The 20,195-nt window shown below is 39.7% G+C and overlaps 1 protein-coding gene across 1 annotated transcript in view; it reads right to left on the bottom strand.

Moving 5' to 3' along the window:
• The window catches only part of LOC147684264 (putative cation-transporting ATPase 13A4), a 164,019-nt gene that overhangs the window by 54,973 nt on the left and 88,851 nt on the right, over positions 1-20,195 (bottom strand). Inside the window, exons 14-17 of the mRNA XM_086944658.1 lie at positions 16,529-16,679; positions 13,860-13,946; positions 12,222-12,378; positions 6,397-6,514 (exon numbers count right to left, since the gene is read on the bottom strand). Of these exons, the coding sequence (XP_086800784.1) occupies positions 6,397-6,514; positions 12,222-12,378; positions 13,860-13,946; positions 16,529-16,679 (513 nt within the window). The remainder of the gene's footprint in view (positions 1-6,396; positions 6,515-12,221; positions 12,379-13,859; positions 13,947-16,528; positions 16,680-20,195) is intronic.

Below are 20,195 nucleotides of genomic sequence, written 5' to 3'. Positions count from 1 at the left end.
TATTTATCTGTAAAAATCCGTAAAAACGGAAAACAGTGAGCCTTATCTATATTATAGTTTGTTATTGATACTATAGTCTTTCACTAATAGCATAATTGATCATTGATGGTAAAGTTTGTCATTAATAGTACAGTTTATTATTTATTCTGTATTTTATTACTGCTAGCATAGTATATCATTGATAGTGTCGTTTATCATTTAATCTATAGTTTATTATTGAGAGAATAGTATGCCCCTGAGTGTAGTTTATCACTCATAGGGTAGTTTGAAATTTATACTACAGCCGATCACTGATACTTCAGTTTATATATCAATATTATACATTGCCATCTTTGCTAAGGTCAGTCATTGCTGTTGTAGATTGTCATGGACACTATTGTTTATCATCGAAACGATAGTCTCGCACTGTTGTATAATGTATAATTAATAATGTATAATGTCATTAATACTATAGTTTGTCATTGATTGAGTGGTTTATCATAGATACTATCTTTAATCATTGATACTATGGTCTATCATTCTTATTGTTGTTCATCATCAATACTATATTTTGTCATCTTTACTGAGGTCCGTCATTAGTCATGTAGTTTATAATTTATTCTATAGTGTATTACTGATAGCATAGTATGTTATTGATAGTGTAGTTTATCATTTATTCTATAGTGTACTACTGATAATGTAGTATGTCATTGATGGTGTAGTTTATAATTATTCTATAGTTTATTTCTGATAGCATAGTATGTCATTGTTAGTGCAGTTTATAATTTATTCTATAGTTTATTACCAATAGCATAGTATGTCATTGATAGTGTTGTTTATATGGTATTCTATAGTTTATTACTCACAGCATAGTTTGACATTGTTAGTTTAGGTTATCATATATTCTATATATTATATCTGATTGCAAAGTATGCCATTGTTAGTTTAGTTTATCATTTATTCTATAGTTTATTACTGATAGCATAGTATGCCATTGATTGTGTAGTTTATCACTGGGTGTGGTTTGAAATTTATACTACAGTCTGCCATTGATACTTTAGTTTATCATCAATATTATATTTTGTCATCTTTATTAATGTCTGTCTTGGATGGTGTAGCTTTTCATTGACACTTTTGAGTATTATTGATAGTATAGTCTATCAATGTTGGTATAATGCATCATTGATAAGACATAATGTCATTAATTCAATAGTTTGACGTTGATAGTGGCGTTTATCAAAAATACTATCATTTATCATTGATACTAACGTCTGTCATTGATACAATCATTTATTTTTACTGAGGTCCAACATTGATGGTGTAGAATAATCATTTATTTTATAGTGTATTACTGATAACATAGTAGGTCATTGTTATGGTAGTTTATCATTTATGCTATAGTTTATTTCTGATAGTGTGGTTTGTCATTGTTCGTGTAGTTTATCATTTATTCCATAGTGTGTTACTAATAGCATAGTAGGTCATTGATAATGTAGCTTATAATGTATTGTATAGTTTATCACTGATACCATAGTATGTCATTGATAGAGTAGTTTATCACTGATAATGTAGTTTGAAAGGTATAGTACAATCTGTCATTGATATTGTAGTTTATGATCAATATTATATTTTGTAATCTTTACAAATGTCCATCATTGATTGTGTAGTTTGCCATTGACACTATTGTTTACCATTGATACTATATTCTGCCATTGATAGTATAATGTATAATTGATAATGTATGTTATTAATACTATAATTTGTCACCAATAGTGCAGTTTATCATAGATACTATCCTATATAATTGATACTGCAGTCTGTCATTGATAGTAGCATTTATCATGGATACTGTGGTTCTCACTGATGGTCTAGAGGGTAATTTCTTCCAAAGTTTTGCTGATAACATAGTAGGTCATTGATACTGTAGTTATTCATCAACATTAAATGTTGTCATCTTTACTAATGTCTGTCATTGATGGTGAACTTTGTCATTGACACTGTTGTTTATTATCAATACTACAGTCTTTCACTGATGGTATAATGTGTTATTGATAATGCATAATTTCATTAATACTATAGTTTGACTTTGAGCATGTAGTTTATCACTGATAATATGGTTTGAAATGTATACTACATTTATACTGTAGTTTATAATTAATATTATATTTTGTCATCTTTACTAATGTGCTTCATTGATGGTGTAGTTTGTCATTGACCCTATTGTTTACCATCGATACTAGAGTCTGCCACCAATAGTATAATGTATCATTGATAATGCTTATTGTCATAAATACTATAGTTTGTCATTGTTAGTGTAGTTTATCATAAATATTATCTGTTATAATTTTTAGTAGCATCATTCATTGATACTATAATGTATCCCTTATACCATAGTTTATCGTGTATGTTATAGTTTGAAATCTACATTATAGCTTGGCGTTCATACTACAATCATTCATTGATACCATAGATTATTATCACTAGTATATGCTTTCACTGATAGCATCATTTTTCATTGATGGTATAGTTCGCAATTGATAGTATAGTTTATCATTTTTTCTATAGTTTATTACTGATAGCATTGTATGTCATTGATAGTGTAGTTTGTCACGGACATTCTAGTTTGAAATTTATACTTCAGTCTGTCACTGATACTGTAGTTTATCATCCGTGTTATATTTTTCCATCTTTAGTAATTTCCGTCATTGATGCTGTAGTTTGTAATTGACACTATTGTTTATCATTGATACTATAGTCTCTAGTTGTTAGTATAATGTATCATTGATAATATATGTAATTAATACTATAGTTTTCATTTGATAGCGTAGTTTACCATAGATAATATTATTTATCATTGAGACTGCAGTCGGTCATTGATAGTTAAATTGATCATGGATACTATGGTTCATCATTGATGGTCTAGTTTGTAATCTATATTATAGCTTTTTGTTGATTATGAGCTGGGTCTGGTGGCTCAGTGGACTAATGAGTCCACTGTAGGAGGCCTGCGTTTGACCTCATTATCACAGGTTCAAATCCCAGTGGGTTTACTCAGCCTTTCATCCTTCTGAGGTCGATAAAATGAGCACCATTAAGTTGGGTAACAATAAACATCTGTTTTTCAGCATCAAGAGGCCTTTCAGAGTGAACATGCGCTTTACAAATACAACTTCTATGTGTATATTATGTAATTATAGCTTGTTGTTTATACTATGGTCTACATTGATGCCATAGTTTATCAACAATACTATAGTCTATCACTGATGGCATAATTTATCATTGATGGTATAGTTTGTCACTGATAGTATAGTTTACCATTTACTCTATAGTTTGTTACTGATAGCCTTGTATGTCATTGATGGTGTAGTTTATCACTAATAGTGTAGTCTGAAATGTATACTACAGTCGGTCATTGATACTGTAGTTTAACATCCATATTATATTTTGTCACCATTACTTATATCCATCCTTAATGGTGTACTTTGTCATTGATACTATTGTTTAATATCGATACTATATTCTGTCAATGATGGAATTATGTATCATTGATAATGTATTATGTCAATAATACTAGAGTCTATCATTGGTAGTGTAATCATAGATATTACCATTTATCATTGACACTAGAGTCTGTCATTGATAGTATGTTTTCTGACTGATACCATCGTTTATCATTCATGGTATAGTTTGTAGTATCAATGACAAGCTATAATATAAATTACAGTCTCATTGATACCATAGTTTATCATCAATACTATAGTCTTTCCCTCATTGCATCATTTATCACTGATGGTAAAGTTTGACATTGATAGTGTAGTTTATCATTTATTCTATATTTTTATTACTAATAACATATTATGTAATTGATATTGTAGTTTATAATTTATGCTATAGTTTATTACTGATAGCATAGTATGTCAGTTAGTGTAATTCATCATTTAATCTATAGTTTGTTACTAATAGCACAGTATTTTATTGATAATGTAGTTTATGATTTATTCTATAGTTTATTACTAACGGCACAGTATGTCATTGATAGTGTACTATATCACTGATAGGGTAGTTTGAAAATTATAGTACAGTCTCATTGATACTGTAATTTAAAATAAATATAATACTTTGTCATCTTTACAAATGCCCATCATTGATTGTGAAGTTTGTCATTGACACTATTTCTTACCATCGATACTATAGTCTCTCACTGATAGTATAATGTATCATTGATAATGCATAATATCAATAATACTATCATTCGTCACGGATAGTGTAGTTTATCATAGATACTATCATTTATCACTGATGTTGCAGTGTGTCATTGATGGTAACATTTATCATGGATACTATGGTTTATCATTGATGGTCAAGTTGGTAACCTATATTATAGCTTGTTATTGATTATAACTCATCGTTGATAGTGTAGTATATTGTAGATACCATAGTTTATCATTGATGTTATTGTTTGTAATCTAAAATATAGCTTGTCATTCATACTATAGTCTACCATGTATACCATACTTTATCATCAATACTATAGTCTTTCAATAATGGCATAATTTATAATTTAGTCTACAGTTTATTACTGATAGCATAGTATGCCATAGGTAGTGGAGTTTATCACGGATAGGTTACTTTGAAATGTATACAACAGTCGGTCATTGATACTTTAGTTTATCATCAATGTTATATTTTGTAATCTTTAGTAATGTCTGTTTTTGATGGTGTAGTTTGTAATTGCTACTATTGATTATTATCCTACTGTAGTCTGTCAATGATGGTAAAATGTATCACTGATGCTGTATAATGTCATTAACACTATAGTTTGTCATTGATAGTGTAGTTCATTATAGATATTATCATTTATAAGTGATACTACAGTCTGTCACTGAATTTGATTTATCATTGATACCATAGTTTATCATTTATGGTATAGTTTGTAATCCAATTTATAGATTGTCGTGATACCATAGTCTAACATTGATACCATAGTTTATCATCATTACTATATTCTTCACGGAATCATCATTTTTCATTGACAGTATACTTTATCATGTATTCTATAGTTTATTACTGATAGCAAAGTATGTCATTGACAGTGTAGTTTATCACTGATAGTGCAGTTTGTCATCGATATTATATTTTTTCATCTTTACTAATGTCCTTCATTGATGGTGAAGTTTGTCATTGACACTTTTGTCTATTATCACTACTATAGTCTGTCACTGATGGTATAATGTATAACTGATAATGTATAATGTCATTAATACTATAGTTTGTCATTGATTGTGTAGTTTGAAATGTATTCTACAGTGTCATTGAAACTGTAGTTTATCATAAATATTACATTTTGTCATCTTTACTAATGTCCATCTTTGATGGTGCAGTTTGTCATTGATACTGTTGTTTATTATCAATACTATTGTCTGTCAAAGATGGGATAATGTATTGTTGATAATGTATAATGTCATTGATACTACAGTTTGTCATTGATAGTGTTGGTTTTCATAGATATCATTTATCATCGATACTGGGGTCTGTCATTAATAGTATAATTTATCATTGATACCAATGTGTTATCGTTTATGGTATAGTTTGTGATCTACATTATAGCTTGTCATCGATTTTGGCTTGTTGTTGATAGTTTAGTCTATCATTATTACCATAGTTTATCATTAATGCTATAGTCTTTCACTGATTGTATAATGTATCATTGATGATATAGTTTGTCATTGATAGTAGAGTAACATTTATTCTAAAGTTTATTACATATTGTAAAGTATGCCATTGATAGTGTAGCTTATTACTTATACTGTAGTTATTCATCAATATTCCATTTTGTCATCTTTACTAAAGTCCGTCATTGATGGTGTAGTTTGTCATGAACACTACTGTTTATCAAGAATACTATAGTATGTCACTGATGGTAGAATGTATCATTGAATATTACAATGTTCTTAATACTATAGTTTGTCATTGATAGTATAGTGTAGGATATATACTATCATCATTGAAACTACAGTCAATACATTTCATTGATGCCCAGGTCCCTTCACTCAGACAAGTGTCCCGCACCACGGGTTGACAAGATGTGCTATACGTGCTTCAGCAGGGCTCTTCGCCCACTACAGTACCAAGGATATCTAGGCTCTGTAGTCCTGCACCAACTAACTTCACTCAGGCAAGTGTCCCAAATATCGAAACTATAGTTTGTCGTGGATAATTTAGTTTATCATTGATAAATGATTTCAATCTGTGATTAAAAATATAATTTATAATTGATGAGATTGCCTAATTTGACTACATCAGCTCTGTAGGTAGCCAGCAGAATGTTTCTAATGTGGGTTTGATGTATCCGTGATTTTCATACAGAGTTGTGAGAAATAACCAGCAAATCTACATGAGTGTTACAAAACAACATACCTTGGCATGCTGTCGAAGTCATCATGACTGCCAACTTCAATTGCCTTGTACGCCAGGCCGATTACTCTGAAACCTTGAAATGTGTAAAGCTCAAGTTCTTTTGTAAAGGTAGAAGGTACTATTGGAGCGAGAAAGACAAGAAGACAAAGAACCACATGAATTTTAAAGTCAGGAAAGAAAGGATTAATTTTGAAATTTTTACAAGACTTCCAAATCAAAAAATAGGTTAGTGTTCAAAAGGTTATACATAAACCAAAGTAGCAACACCAGGAGAAAAGCAGCTTTTTGAACGTCACTAATGTTACATCAGGGGTCATACTACATAAAGTGCAGCAGTAGCTCACCAGGTGTTTGCGTCCATTTTTCACGCCTTGGTGCACTTTGATATTAAAGGAAGATGCGCCATCACTTGTTTGACCCCTTCTGTAATGTGGATCATATTGGTGTAAAGACCCAATAGGGTCTTCCTTCATCTGCAACGGGGCATGGCCTTTGCCCTTGTACCCGCTCTAAATTACGGAAGTCGGTGCAGGGCGGACCGGCTATCAGTGGAACGCCTTCATTATGCCATCTAAGGACAACCCTTGAGAGGAGGGCAGGGGTCTTCAGAGACTTTTGACATCCCCCACTGGTGGTGCAGTCATACACTGTACGTGCCAGTAGAGAGCTCTCAGTCACTTCTAACCATGATGCCAGATCTGTTTACGGTGAAAGACAGAAGTGTGCTTTCAAACTGCAGCTCTGGTTTCATTGATACACCATATCCCAGGGCTGGTGTGAACTGCCAATTCTTGCTCCTGCACTCAGGATAGTACATTTTTCTGTAGTCGCTGTCTCTGTCCCAGTCTGTGCCACGTGCATCCAATTTAAGGATGTGAAGTATGGGGAAAGGGAGTGTTCACACCAGTATTTTTTTCTAAGTTTCCACCAGTGGAAGTTATGAATGAATAAATGCACTCTGAAACCCTACTGAGGTCACCATTATCATGTGCTGTGCATGCCGATAAATGGAGCCTGCATAGGGAAGACCTCACAGATAGAAATGTTACCTTTGAACACCAAAAACCCTAATAACTCACATTTATTGTAGGGTTAATTATTTTATAGCTTCCAGTGAACTTTTACTTTGTAAACGTCATTCCACTTATTACATTATTTTTAAAGTTTTGCAGGACCACTTTAATTAATAGGAATGCTTGAACTGTTTCTAAATCTCCTCAAACATTGTGAAGCTTTCTTCGAAACTTCAAAAGTTTAAATTATGAGAAAACAACAAAAAAAGTTCGTTTTGCAAATAAAGATGGAAAAAACCATTTTAGCAGCAGTATCATGCTTTTGCAAGAAAACTCTTCTGCCAGTTCCGTTTGGAGAAATGTTTAAATCTTTGCAACTTTGGCAGAATGCTATGAAAAACTCCACATACAAAATGTATTTTTTTTCCAAGCATAATTGCGACTCATGCAATTGTTTTATATTTATTTTACGAAGCCTAATGGGGTTCTTGGATCTGAGGTGACAGCTTATTTAGGTAGCCTAATAGCCTAATGGACTCTGAGGGGGGCAACGTGATAAAAAGCTCTAAGTTTGATATGCAAAAACTAAAGCTATCTGAAGTTAGAGAGGGACATGTTAATTTTTCTCCTATAGTTATGCTGATGTATTTAAAGCCAGATAAATAATTTCTTGTGGGTACCATCAAGTCAGATGAAATGTTGCTTCTCTGAAATCTCCTAAGGTTCGGACTCGGGGATCTTTGTTTAGAATTAACATCCATGGATGTCAATGCCAGCTTTAACGTCCATGTACAGTATTTTTCTGAAGAAGCAGTCTAGTGTTGGCAATAGTTTAGTGAGTGTTGAGCAGTTGGTCAAAACTAGAGAACACTTAATTCAGGAAGTTGGATGCTTGACAAGAGTAGATTATGATTCTAGCAGACTGTTTATGGTTATTTGTTTTAGAGAACGTATTGTTCCCTTGGTCTTTCCAGATTTTATGCTTTCCTGGAACTGGTTTTGATTGGCCACTTTGTGCAGTGTATGCACGACTAAGCAGTTCCAGTGCATATACTCTGATTAACAAGATAGTGGTATGTTGGCTAACCCCAATTGGCTTTACTTACCTTTGAAGTAAGGCCACAGTTATGCGGTTCTCGGACTGCACCACTGACATTAAAGGTATATGGCTCATGTGCATTGCATTGTGATGTTTACATCACCCATATGAGTGGCTTTAAAAGCATTATTTCACGTCTGCCACTATAGCCCTGAACTACTGTATGCAAAAATGGATCAGCACCATGCCAAAGGAAATCGTTTGACAAGTTTAAAAACCTAGATATTACTCATGTTTGCACAGGCTAGCCTCTGCAGTACCAGGATACAAAAGCAGGTTCACTCTATGGGCTAAAATAGATTGTCCTATAGTACAAAACTACGTTTGAATTTAAGTCAACATTTTCATGAATCAGATTAAGTAACTCTTCAGAAATTATACATGCAATGTTAATAATGTTTGTTACAAAAAGTAATATATTTGCAAACACACTTTAAAAACAATATGCAGTCATAATTTAATAAAACTTCCTGGTCTCAGACTGAGAATCTGAACTTTATTAATTCAATCTTGCCAGGCTGTCCTCCCTCCAGGGGCTCTGTGATGAGACATGAACTTTCCTTTATGGGAGAAGGCAATGGATTTATTGTACTAAGACCCATCATAAACTAGGAGATGCAGTTTCCACAGACACTGATGTGTGAAAGGGTTTGCTATGCGACCAAAGGTCTCACTGCAAACTACATTTGCAGGAGTCCGCAAAATAAGCTTCCTATGGAATATTAGTTAAGCAGGTCACAATTTGTGACCACCTGTGAATGAGAAGGGCTATGAATGCACGATGGAAAACTGCAAGAGACAGCAAGATAGCAGACTGCAAGAGACAGCAGGATAGCAGACTGCAAGAGACAGCAGGATAGTGGACTTCAGAAGACAGCAGGGTAGCAGACTGCAGAAGACAGCAGGATGGGAGCCTGGAGAAGATAGCAGGATGGTAGACTACAAAAGACAGCAGGATGGGGGGTAGCAGCAGGATAGCGGGCTGCAAGAGGCAGCAGGATGGCGGGCTGCAAGAGGCAGCAGGATGGAGGGCTGCAAGAGGCAGCAGGATGGCGGGCTGCAAGAGGCAGCAGGATGGCGGGCTGCAAGAGGCAGCAGGATGGCGGGCTGCAAGAGGCAGCAGGATGGCGGGCTGCAAGAGGCAGCAGGATGGCGGGCTGCAAGAGGCAGCAGGATGGCGGGCTGCAAGAGGCAGCAGGATGGCGGGCTGCAAGAGGCAGCAGGATGGCGGGCTGCAAGAGGCAGCAGGATGGCGGGCTGCAAGAGGCAGCAGGATGGCGGGCTGCAAGAGGCAGCAGGATGGCAGGCAGCAGCAGGATAGCGGGCTGCAAGAGGCAGCAGGATGGCGGGCTGCAAGAGGCAGAAGGATGGCGGGCTGCAAGAGGCAGAAGGATGGCGGGCTGCAAGAGGCAGAAGGATGGCGGGCTGCAAGAGGCAGCAGGATGGCGGGCTGCAAGAGGCAGCAGGATGGCGGGCTGCAAGAGGCAGCAGGATGGCGGGCTGCAAGAGGCAGCAGGATGGCAGGCAGCAGCAGGATGGCGGGCTGCAAGAGGCAGCAGGATGGCGGGCTGCAAGAGGCAGAAGGATGGCGGGCTGCAAGAGGCAGAAGGATGGCGGGCTGCAAGAGGCAGCAGGATGGCAGGCAGCAGCAGGATGGCGGGCTGCAAGAGGCAGCAGGATGGCGGGCTGCAAGAGGCAGAAGGATGGCGGGCTGCAAGAGGCAGAAGGATGGCGGGCTGCAAGAGGCAGAAGGATGGCGGGCTGCAAGAGGCAGCAGGATGGCGGGCTGCAAGAGGCAGCAGACTAGCATTGTTGCATTTCTTATTACAAAAAGCAGCCAGTGTCCCCTAAAGCAATCTATTAATTTATTAGTTTGATAAAACTGGAATAAAACAGACAACAAGCCTCACAAGAGCATTTCTGTAAAATATATTTTAAATATTTTCCAAATTTAAAAACCAAATAAACAATAAAAAAAATGTTTGTGCGTCCGTCAGTGTTTTTGGACTAAAGGCATAAAAGAGCTTGTTTTTGCATTTTTCACTTGCTGAATAACAAAACCTTATTTTTAAAAATCATCGATGCAGAGCTTGGCAAAGAAATATAAATTGATTGAGGTCATGGCTCCCAATCTACATAGAGGGCACATGTCATTAAAGTACTTGTCCTTGTGTAATTTTGATTAAGGAACCTGTAGCCTTGTCTATTTGTTCTAGGATTAAAAATAAATCCACATAGTTCATGGTTCACTAAAAATACAAATAGGATTGAATTGTTTTGGCTGAGAAGTATCCTGAATTAATTAATAAGACTGAGAAAATGTACAGGGTCAATATTTCAGAAGAAGTTGTTTGTCAAGGTCATTCTCTTAATGGATGATGAAAAGGTTTACAAGACAGCTTGGACCTGGGATGGGAGCTAAATTGTGCCAAGACTAATTTCAAGGGTTAAGTATTGTATCCACCTCAAAACAGTCATCTCCAGTACACTGTTAATTGCTGCGCCTAATTAACGAAGAGCGTCTTACTAATTGTATGACCCCCATTTTAATTAAACACACTCTGTAAGACTCAATTCCAGGCAAATTATGTGTACAGAAATACACTATTATAACACACAAATTGGGGAGGGCCTGAGTTAAAACACTTAATTCTTTTCAGCATATCTATCTGTTGCTGAGAAAGAAGTTAATTTCCTGACAAGCTGCTCAGATGATAGACCCATAGGTTTGTTAGGTTGTTTGCTTACAGAAATACACTGACATATTTAGAAAATAATTTAAAAATGTACCTTCCACTTTGTTCCCAAAATGTAATTTGGAAAAGAGAATAAATTGTACACCGAACAAGAGGTCGAGGGAAATCAAACATTAAAAACCTTAAGAGCATGTACCAGAAATTGTTTTTTTTTAACCTAAAGTGACAGGGCTAGCTTTAACCATTTTTCCCTTTTGGAACAGATTTTGACAGCCCTGGAGTGGTCTTCCTGAGACTCACAGACAAGATTCCCATTTCCAGACCAATTACCAGTGTGTCTGAGGTGTCTGTAACTGTTCAATGATTTGCACCTGCAATTGTTGTTGCAAACAATTAAAATATTCCACTGCGAGTCACAACATGTTTTGATTTGTTAGGATTTCCAAAACCCCCATTTGAGTCAGAACAGATTTTTTGACATGCACAGGAGTTCAGTACATGGTGCAGCCCTGTTTTCCTGTCGCAAACCCTGTGATTTTGCAAATCAAAGGTCTGCAGCCTCAAACTGGCTTGGTATGCTTCACCCAACAAGCTTGGTCTGCTTGCATCACAGTCCATCCAGTGATTATCTTGAATGTGAGAGACAGAGGAGTGGCAGACACCTCAGGTGGACTTGTCCTTGGGCATGTGAATAGTAAACAGGGTTCTAGAGTATGAAAGATGGGGAACCCTGTGGAGCTCTGCAGATGACTGAACCACTTGGTGAGAAGTTCTTACTCTGGTTATGGTTATAAAGCGAGGGTGTTAACCAATTATAAGGGTATCTTGTGAGACAATGACCACAGACTGACTCCATGTAGGAGGGTTTTGTAATTTACAGGGTCAAGGGATGCCTGCAAGATAAGCTAACATAACAGATGTAGAAAGTGGCAGTCAAAAAAACACTATGAGGAAGAAGCCTGAAAAAAGCTCTGAAATCTCAATGATCACACACGAGCACAAATACTATTTTCTCACCTGTTTCAGGTTTACAAAAACTGGCCACCATCTCTGGAGCTCCCTTCATGTAAACAGAGCACGCGCCCTCACCAATGACCTGTGCCACCACAGTCATCCTCTGAAGTGCGGAGGAGAACGGATACTGAAACACAACAGCGATGCCCTCTGATGCTTTCTAGAAAGAAACAAAAATCATATTGCAGATAAGCGTGTCACCTCATCTGCATGCCTCTCAAGTCACCTGTGTGCCAGTACCGTCACCTGCGTGCCACTCATGTCACCTGCGTGCCACTCAAGTCACCTGCATGCCACTCACATCACCTGTGTGCCACTCACGTCACCTGCGTGCCACTCACGTCACCTGCATGCCACTCACGTCACCTGTGTGCCACTCACGTCACCTGTGTGCCACTCACGTCACCTGCGTGCCACTCACGTCACCTGCATGCCACTCACATCACCTGCGTGCCACTCACGTCACCTGCGTGCCACTCACATCACCTGCGTGCCACTCAAGTCACCTACGTGCCACTCAAGTCACCTGCGTGCCACTCAAGTCACCAGTGTGCCACTCAAGTCACCAGTGTGCCACTCACATCACCTGCGTGCCACTCAATTCACTTGCTTGCCAAATCGCCTGTGTGCCACTCACGTCACCTGTGTGCCACTCACATCACCTGTGTGCCACTCAAGTCACCTGCGTGCCACTCACGTCACCAGTGTGCCAAAGTCACCTGCGTGACACTCAATTCACTTGCTTGCCAAATCACCTGTGTGCCACTGACCTCATCTATGTACCACTAACTACAGCTGTGTGCCACTCACGTCATCTGTGTGTCACTTACATCACCTATTTGTTACTTACGTCATTTATGTGCCACTCACATTATGTGTGCCACTCACCTCACCTCATGTGTACCACTTACGTCACCTGTGTGCCACTCACTTCATCTCCGTGACACTCACCGCATCTGCATGCCACTCACCTCATCTGCAGGCCACTCACCTCATTTGTGTGCCACTCACCTCCTCTGTGTGCCACTCACCTCATCTGCGTGCCACTCACCTCATCTGCGTGCCACTCACATTATATGTGCACCACTCACCTCAAATCATGTGTGCCACTCACTCATCTGTGTGCCACTCACTCATCTGTGTGCCACTCACTCATCTGTGTGCCACTCACCCCATCTGTGTGCCTCTGATGTCATCTGTGCACCACCCATTTCACCTGTGTCCCTAACACGTCTTCTATGTGCCACTCACATCATGTGTGCCACTCATGTCACCTGCATGCGACTCACATCTGTGTCATTTTCCACATCTGTGTGTGACTCACCTCACCTGTGTGAAACTCACATCACCTGTGCAACTCATGCCACCCGTGCGCCACTCACATCACCCGTGTGCCACTCACGTCACCCGTGTGCCACTCACGTCACCCGTGTGCCAATCACTTTTTGTCCCAGTCAAAAGTTATTTAAATCAGAGCGTAAACATCTCCTGGTCTCCCTTGCAAGGTAAGTTGATGAATCACATAGGTCACATGCTGACATTTAAAGAGCATGGTGACATTTGCCAGGACAGGCAGCACGAACTGGCCAAGAGCTTGTTATTGAGATGTCAACCATCAACGCCATGGACAAAGGGACTTACAACCTGGGCAGAGGGTCCTGGCCTGACGACCATGCACTGCGACGAAGCACCATCCCCACCACTCTCTGCCCCACCATCTTCAATCACCTGGAATTGAAACAGACATTTAGAACAGGTTCAGGGTCCATCATGGACGTGATTGATAACATGCACACTGCCAGTGAAGAGCATCTAAGCACAAGAACAAGTACCATATTGATTGAAAAATAATAACTAATACATAAAGAAAGAGCACATGGAAGCCTACATGTGCCACCAGTGCCTATGAGTAGAGAGAAGGGAACAGACTCCAGATAATAATGTAAGAGTTTCTAGCAAATGACAGACATTGCTTCACTCTCTGGCGGAGGTTACCTTGTATCATTCTGTGGAAAACCAGCCATTGATGACAGATACTCATCTATAGTTATATTTATTGAAGTAATGCAATAAAAAAATAAATGGAAAATCACCTTTCAATCAAAGCATCAGAGTTTGCATGGTGCAGTATGCCAGTGGCATGATCATAGAACCATGATCGGGAGAAGGTTCGTCAACAGACAGGTGACCATGGAGGATTCAAGAGCCATCATGATGAAAGTAATTGATACACTGACACTGATAGTAATAGGATCACACTTCACTGGGTCACGCGTGCTTTGATGGGTCACTTGATGGCAGGTCATGAGGTCCTCTCTGTGTGAGTGCCACAGAGAGGGACCTGAAGGGAGGAGAGCAAATCAAGATAAAGAATAACAGATTCTTGTGCAACGTCGGAACAGAAGTGTTCATGGCACACATTGTGCCAGCGTGTGGTAAGGTGCCCTTATTCCTGCCGCAGTCTACATTCACAGTAGCAAGGAATTTTGGGCCTCATTTAGAGCTTGGAGCAAACTGAAAATTCTCTATTTTCTGGTGAAAACTCTAAATATGGAATAGAATCCATCATCCACATTTTCTCCACCTTCAGGCTACTTCTGTGGAGTAAATTCAGCAGGCACACTCTACTCCATATGTAGAGTAAATGAGGCTCTTAGACCAGTGTTGACTCAGCGTCCACTCTTGTTCAGCAGTAACAGCAAAACACAGCACACACCGATCAATTATTCTTCAATGTGGCATCTGCGAGTGTCCAACAAGAGTGCAAGTAAAGTGTGGGTGTTGAGGTGCAACACTGCTGGTTTAAGTCAGGTAACTGGAAGACAATTGATTCTGTACCACAGTGTATCTGAATGTCATGAGCTCCAGAACTGAAGAACTGGTCTCACTAATCCATGAGTTTTCCCAGGATAGAACATCCTTCATGATGCAAGGAATGACCTCTGTGTGTTACAGCTGTCCAGGGCATGGTTTTGTTGGCTATGGTGTGATATTCATCAGGTTTCAAAGGTTGTCCAAAGCGGACTTAGACCTGCACCCTTTGTTCTTCACAAGTTTCTGGGATGGTGACTTAAAGAGCTCGGCAGACAGGATCACTGCTGCGGAGTATAATGTTTGAAAACACCCAGTCCTACCAAAAGCCCACCACTGGACAGGGTCAGTTGAGTTTCATAGACCACCTGACACGGCGAGTTATTGCAATACACTGGAATGCTAACACAATCCCGGCACAGCAAATTGGCAGGCAGCGACTATTAAAGGGGGCAGAATCCACTGCGCTCCATCTTGAAGAAGCATGTGGATTGGGGGAATACCCCATCACATCCGAGTGGGACGACCTACTATCCCCCCTTCAAAGGAACGATGGACAGCGTCACCACCTCGGGCTAACCAAACAGAATAGTATAGTTGATCGGGGGTAGTATGGCCCCTTCTCCCTCCTCCCCTCCTCTTTTATCATTACTTTCCCCATCATATGGCCAAGACTCCATTAGTGCAGGGCCCCCCAATGTCTCAAAGCGCTGTAGGTCAGTCTGCACATCACTACTGCACACTGCATGACACGAAGTTTCCTCAAGGCTCACACTTCAACTTGTTTGTTGCGTTACGTAAGCCTGTGCTGTCAAGCCATCAAGCATGTACAATTGTAACTGTGGTAAGATGATGTACTGTACCTGTACTAATGCCGTTTAAACACTTGTATGGATTAACATGCCTACTGTACAGTATAAAACAAAAATCTCAATAAAGATGATCTAAAAAATAAAAATTAGTAAAAGAAACCCTTTCCCACTTGGGGGATCCCTACACTTGGTGCCTAATTCCTCATTTCTCAGGAGACACTCAAGGGTAATCTCATGATCCTGCACATTATGGCCATCTCTACCCCCACCATCAGGTTTAAAGATGCCCCCGGCAACAGTAGAAAAGCATGTCAATGTAAGGCAATCTTGTAATGATGCCAAATAGTGCGGTGTTCTGAAGAGGCATCAACTTTATGCAAATTTTTCAAAACTGAACTTCGAGGCCTCTAACCTGCAACAAGATTCCAAACTCAGCACATGTGACAAAAATATAGAGTGTTAGAAAAAGAGAGTAAAAGAAGAAGTCTGATAGAAAAGCAGACTGGGGAGTTGAAAAGTAAACAAGTGGCAAAACAAGAAAAAAACAAATTCGGAATCTGAAAAAATTATTTCAAGTCTCCCTTATGCACACATGGCGATGATAGGCCTGTCCTCTGCCATGGGTGAGTGACAATGAACCCTGGTCAGTCATGTCTTTCTCCCTTCATAGCAGAAGCTAGAACTCACCCAGCCGGTGGCTTCAAACATCTTCAGGTCCAGAGGGTCCCCCTGCAGTCGGCCGTCCAGGAAGATCAAGGAGTGACAGCTCACCATGGACCCGAAGAGTGGTCCCCAAGAGAGAGAGGACCCAGGGGTGAATCGGAACATCTTCTGAAAACTGGACCATTTTCAGGGATTAACATATTTTATGGTAAAAACAGACATATCAATTACTCAAGGTAGAACACTCCCTTAGATCTGCCTAGAAATTGAATTGGATTCTTGTTTTTCAAAAATGGAACTCCACTTTTAGGTTTGGTTTTTGACAAACAAAAAAAATGCAGATCACCCAGCCATGCTGACAGGAACGAAGGGATATTCAGCTTATGTACTTTTGGCAAACAATCCTTACCAGTCTCTTATCTGGTAGGTGGGTTGTGTGGTCTAGGGGAGGCAGGGCTTCCATCACCTGAGTGGTGACAAAACCCTGTCTTGGTCTAAGTCAGTGGTTCTTAACCTTTGGACTTCTGTGGGCCACCACTTAATACTGCAACCCAGGGATCCCCACTGATCCATTATTGGAATCCAGGGCACCTGAATGAGTCAATACTGGAAGTCAGGGACCTCAGCTCAAGCATTTCAATGATTTGAACCGCAAAATACCCAGAAAATAGAGAAATAAACATTCATCAAATAAATTCTCAAATTATTAAATATTTATTTAATTCACAAACCAATATAAAGAAAAAAATATACTTTTAATTGGCAAGGGTAGAACTTTTCTAAATTACATTTCGGACACTCATCGTCCTTACTAGATTCTGTTTGAAGCTCTAACACTGCTTCCATGAACCAATCTGAGGATACAAACTTAACTTTGAACCTCCAATTTTAAATCTTTTGACAGAGAGAAGTTCTCAGTTTCCAATTCGAAATTTTGCTTCTTCATTTATATACACTTTCTGTTGCTAATATTTACATTTCTGAACAGTTATGGCCCTCCTGAGTGGGCTTGGTGGACCCTCAGGGATCCCCAAACTCAGGTTAAGAAGTACTGGTTTACATCGTCAGCTCGGATATCATGACTGCCCGCAGATCCTACATGAAGAGCGGGCGTGGATCTGAGGAGGTCACGCACACTTACAATAGCGATGAAGGCGGATCACTCTAAAACAAACAAGAGAACAGTAACCTGAAGAAAGGAAGAGGGGAAGATGGTGTAGCCAAAATACCATTCAGATAGTTAGCACTTAAGGAGGATTCAGTGGGACAATGATCCGCTTTACATGGATACTGAGGGAAAATAAGGACAAAATAAGGGTGGAGGTGTGGGCTAGCGGCAAGAGCTGCTGTCTTTGGAACTGGGGATCCAGGCTCAACTTCTGGCCTCAGCTCAACTTCCTGTGATTCTGGGCAAATCAGTTAAACTCTCAGGGACTTATTTATGAAGGCCTTGCGCCGCCGGTGCGTCACTTTTTCCCATGTTAAAAGTGACGCACCGGCGGCGCAAGGCCTTCATAAATAAGGCCCCCTGTGGCTAAAAACCATGAGTTACTAGTGTAAAGTGCTCTAAAATGCTTGGACTAAGTTCACTCCACATAAAAATATGATGTGATAATAGGCTTTTTGTGGGGTAGGACTTCTCCCTCAGTGAACCCGAACAAGTTCCATGCCATGTCTGTCATTTGATGGATTCAGAAAGTACAGAAGGGCCTATGAAGTGCTGCATATAATAGGTTAATACTATTATTAATAAATGACATCAGGTACAAAGCAAAAAATTAAAAACTGGAGCCATTTTAATGAAAAAACTTGAAATTAAGAGTAGAAAAGTGAGGTTATCAAGATAAAGGAAATAAAGTTTGCCAAGTGTCAGCCACAAAATGTAGGAGCCTAAGCATTAGAGGTGGGAATGGCACACATTTTAATACACTATATTTCCGTACGTTATGCTTAGGATTATTGGTTAGTGGTGAAGGGAAACTATGACATACGGATTAATCCACAAATCAACTAATCAAGACACAACAGCCCATATTGACTTATATTTGGTGCAATGCAACACAGCAAGACAGCTTGCTCACAGTGACACTTCAAATGGAGAGAATAAAAATGTGCCATATTGACTAATGCACCCATGTAAACACTCATACAGCCTCTCACACACCCATTCACAGACCCACCCTGCTGGTCACAGATGAACTGAAACACCCACTACACACTCAGTCACTCACTTATGCACCGACACACCCACTCACACCCACCCAGGTTACAGGGGCATTAAGGTTAGGAAATAGCATTAAAAAATAGAAATTCCCTGAAACCACCAAAAGTTACAGGGCAGCATAATTAGGAAACAGAATTTTAAAATACCTTAAAAATCCCCCAAACAAACAAAGATTAAAGGGACGTTCTAGTTAGGTTCAGATTTTACACTCATAAAAACACAGAAATTATGCAGTTATCATTATAGTTATCTCAAGTAACTATAATTCGTACCCTAAAGTAACTATAACTCACACACTCACATGTATTGCTTGATTGAGTCTGCAGGAAACCAGGCTAAAGACATTTTTTAAATAGTTAAAAGTTTTTCCTCCCCAAAGGCCATGATGAGGATATCCCCCCCCCCCCCGTCCTTGGATTGGACGAAAAAATTAGCTAACTTCTTCTACTCCAAGATAATAACCATTCAATCCTCTTTTGACACCCTTGAGGTGACCGATCCTACAACCTCCCCTCGGATTTTCCCTCAGTATGACAAGGACAAGGCTTCCCTTCGCTCCTTTCCCCCTCTGTCTCTGGAGGCTTCTTTGACAATCATGAAGGGCTTGAAATCAGGATCACCGGTCAATCCTTGTCGGGCTAAATTTTGAGCAGAGGCTGAGATTTTGAATCCTGCAGCCAACAGGGTGATGAATACGTCACTTTTGTGCGGGAAGGTCCCGGCCGTTTGGAAGTGTGCTGAAATCATTCCTTTATTAAAAAAAAACAACGGCTGATCCTACCTTGCTCACCAATTACAGACCTATTTCTCTGTTGCCCTTTTTGCCAAAACCATTGAGAAACATGTTCACTCAGTAATCTATAATTTTGTGGAAACTAATAACCTCTTCCACTCTAGCCAATCAGGCTTTTGCCAGAACCTTAGTACGGAGACAGCTTTGCTGGAGATTTTGGACGCTGTTAAGGAGACACTTGACAAAGGTGGCAAGGCGGTACTGGTTTTGCTTGATCTTTAAGCGGCTTTCGACACTGTGCCCCATGATTACCTACTTCGGAGATTGCAGGAGTGTGGGTATGGGGGCACGGTGTTGAAGTGGGTGTCCTCCTTTTTGGAGGCGAGACAGCAAGAGGTGTGGTTACCCCCTTTCTCAGCGGGTCTGCCCCCTCTTAATGTGGGAGTGCCTCAGGGATCCATTTTGAGCCCTGTGCTCTTTAATCTATATATGGCCCCTCTGGCGACACTGTTGGAAGCAGATGAGGCTGTAATTATATCATACGCCGACGACACCCAGCTGTTGTTTACGTGCAAAAAGGACGAGGCGTTCAATGGGGAGAAAATTTATAAATGCCTGAGAGATGTCTTCTCTTGGTTCCAATTGAACCATCTCAAATGCAATTCAGAGAAATCTGAAATCATCTTCTTTGGCACCCCCCCCCCCCCCCCAGGACGCCTGGAAACAATGGTGGC

This window comes from Lissotriton vulgaris, chromosome 11, assembly GCF_964263255.1.
Source record: "Lissotriton vulgaris chromosome 11, aLisVul1.2, whole genome shotgun sequence".
Lineage (NCBI taxonomy): Eukaryota > Metazoa > Chordata > Amphibia > Caudata > Salamandridae > Lissotriton > Lissotriton vulgaris.
This window is presented reverse-complemented; position numbering and strand designations above follow the sequence as displayed.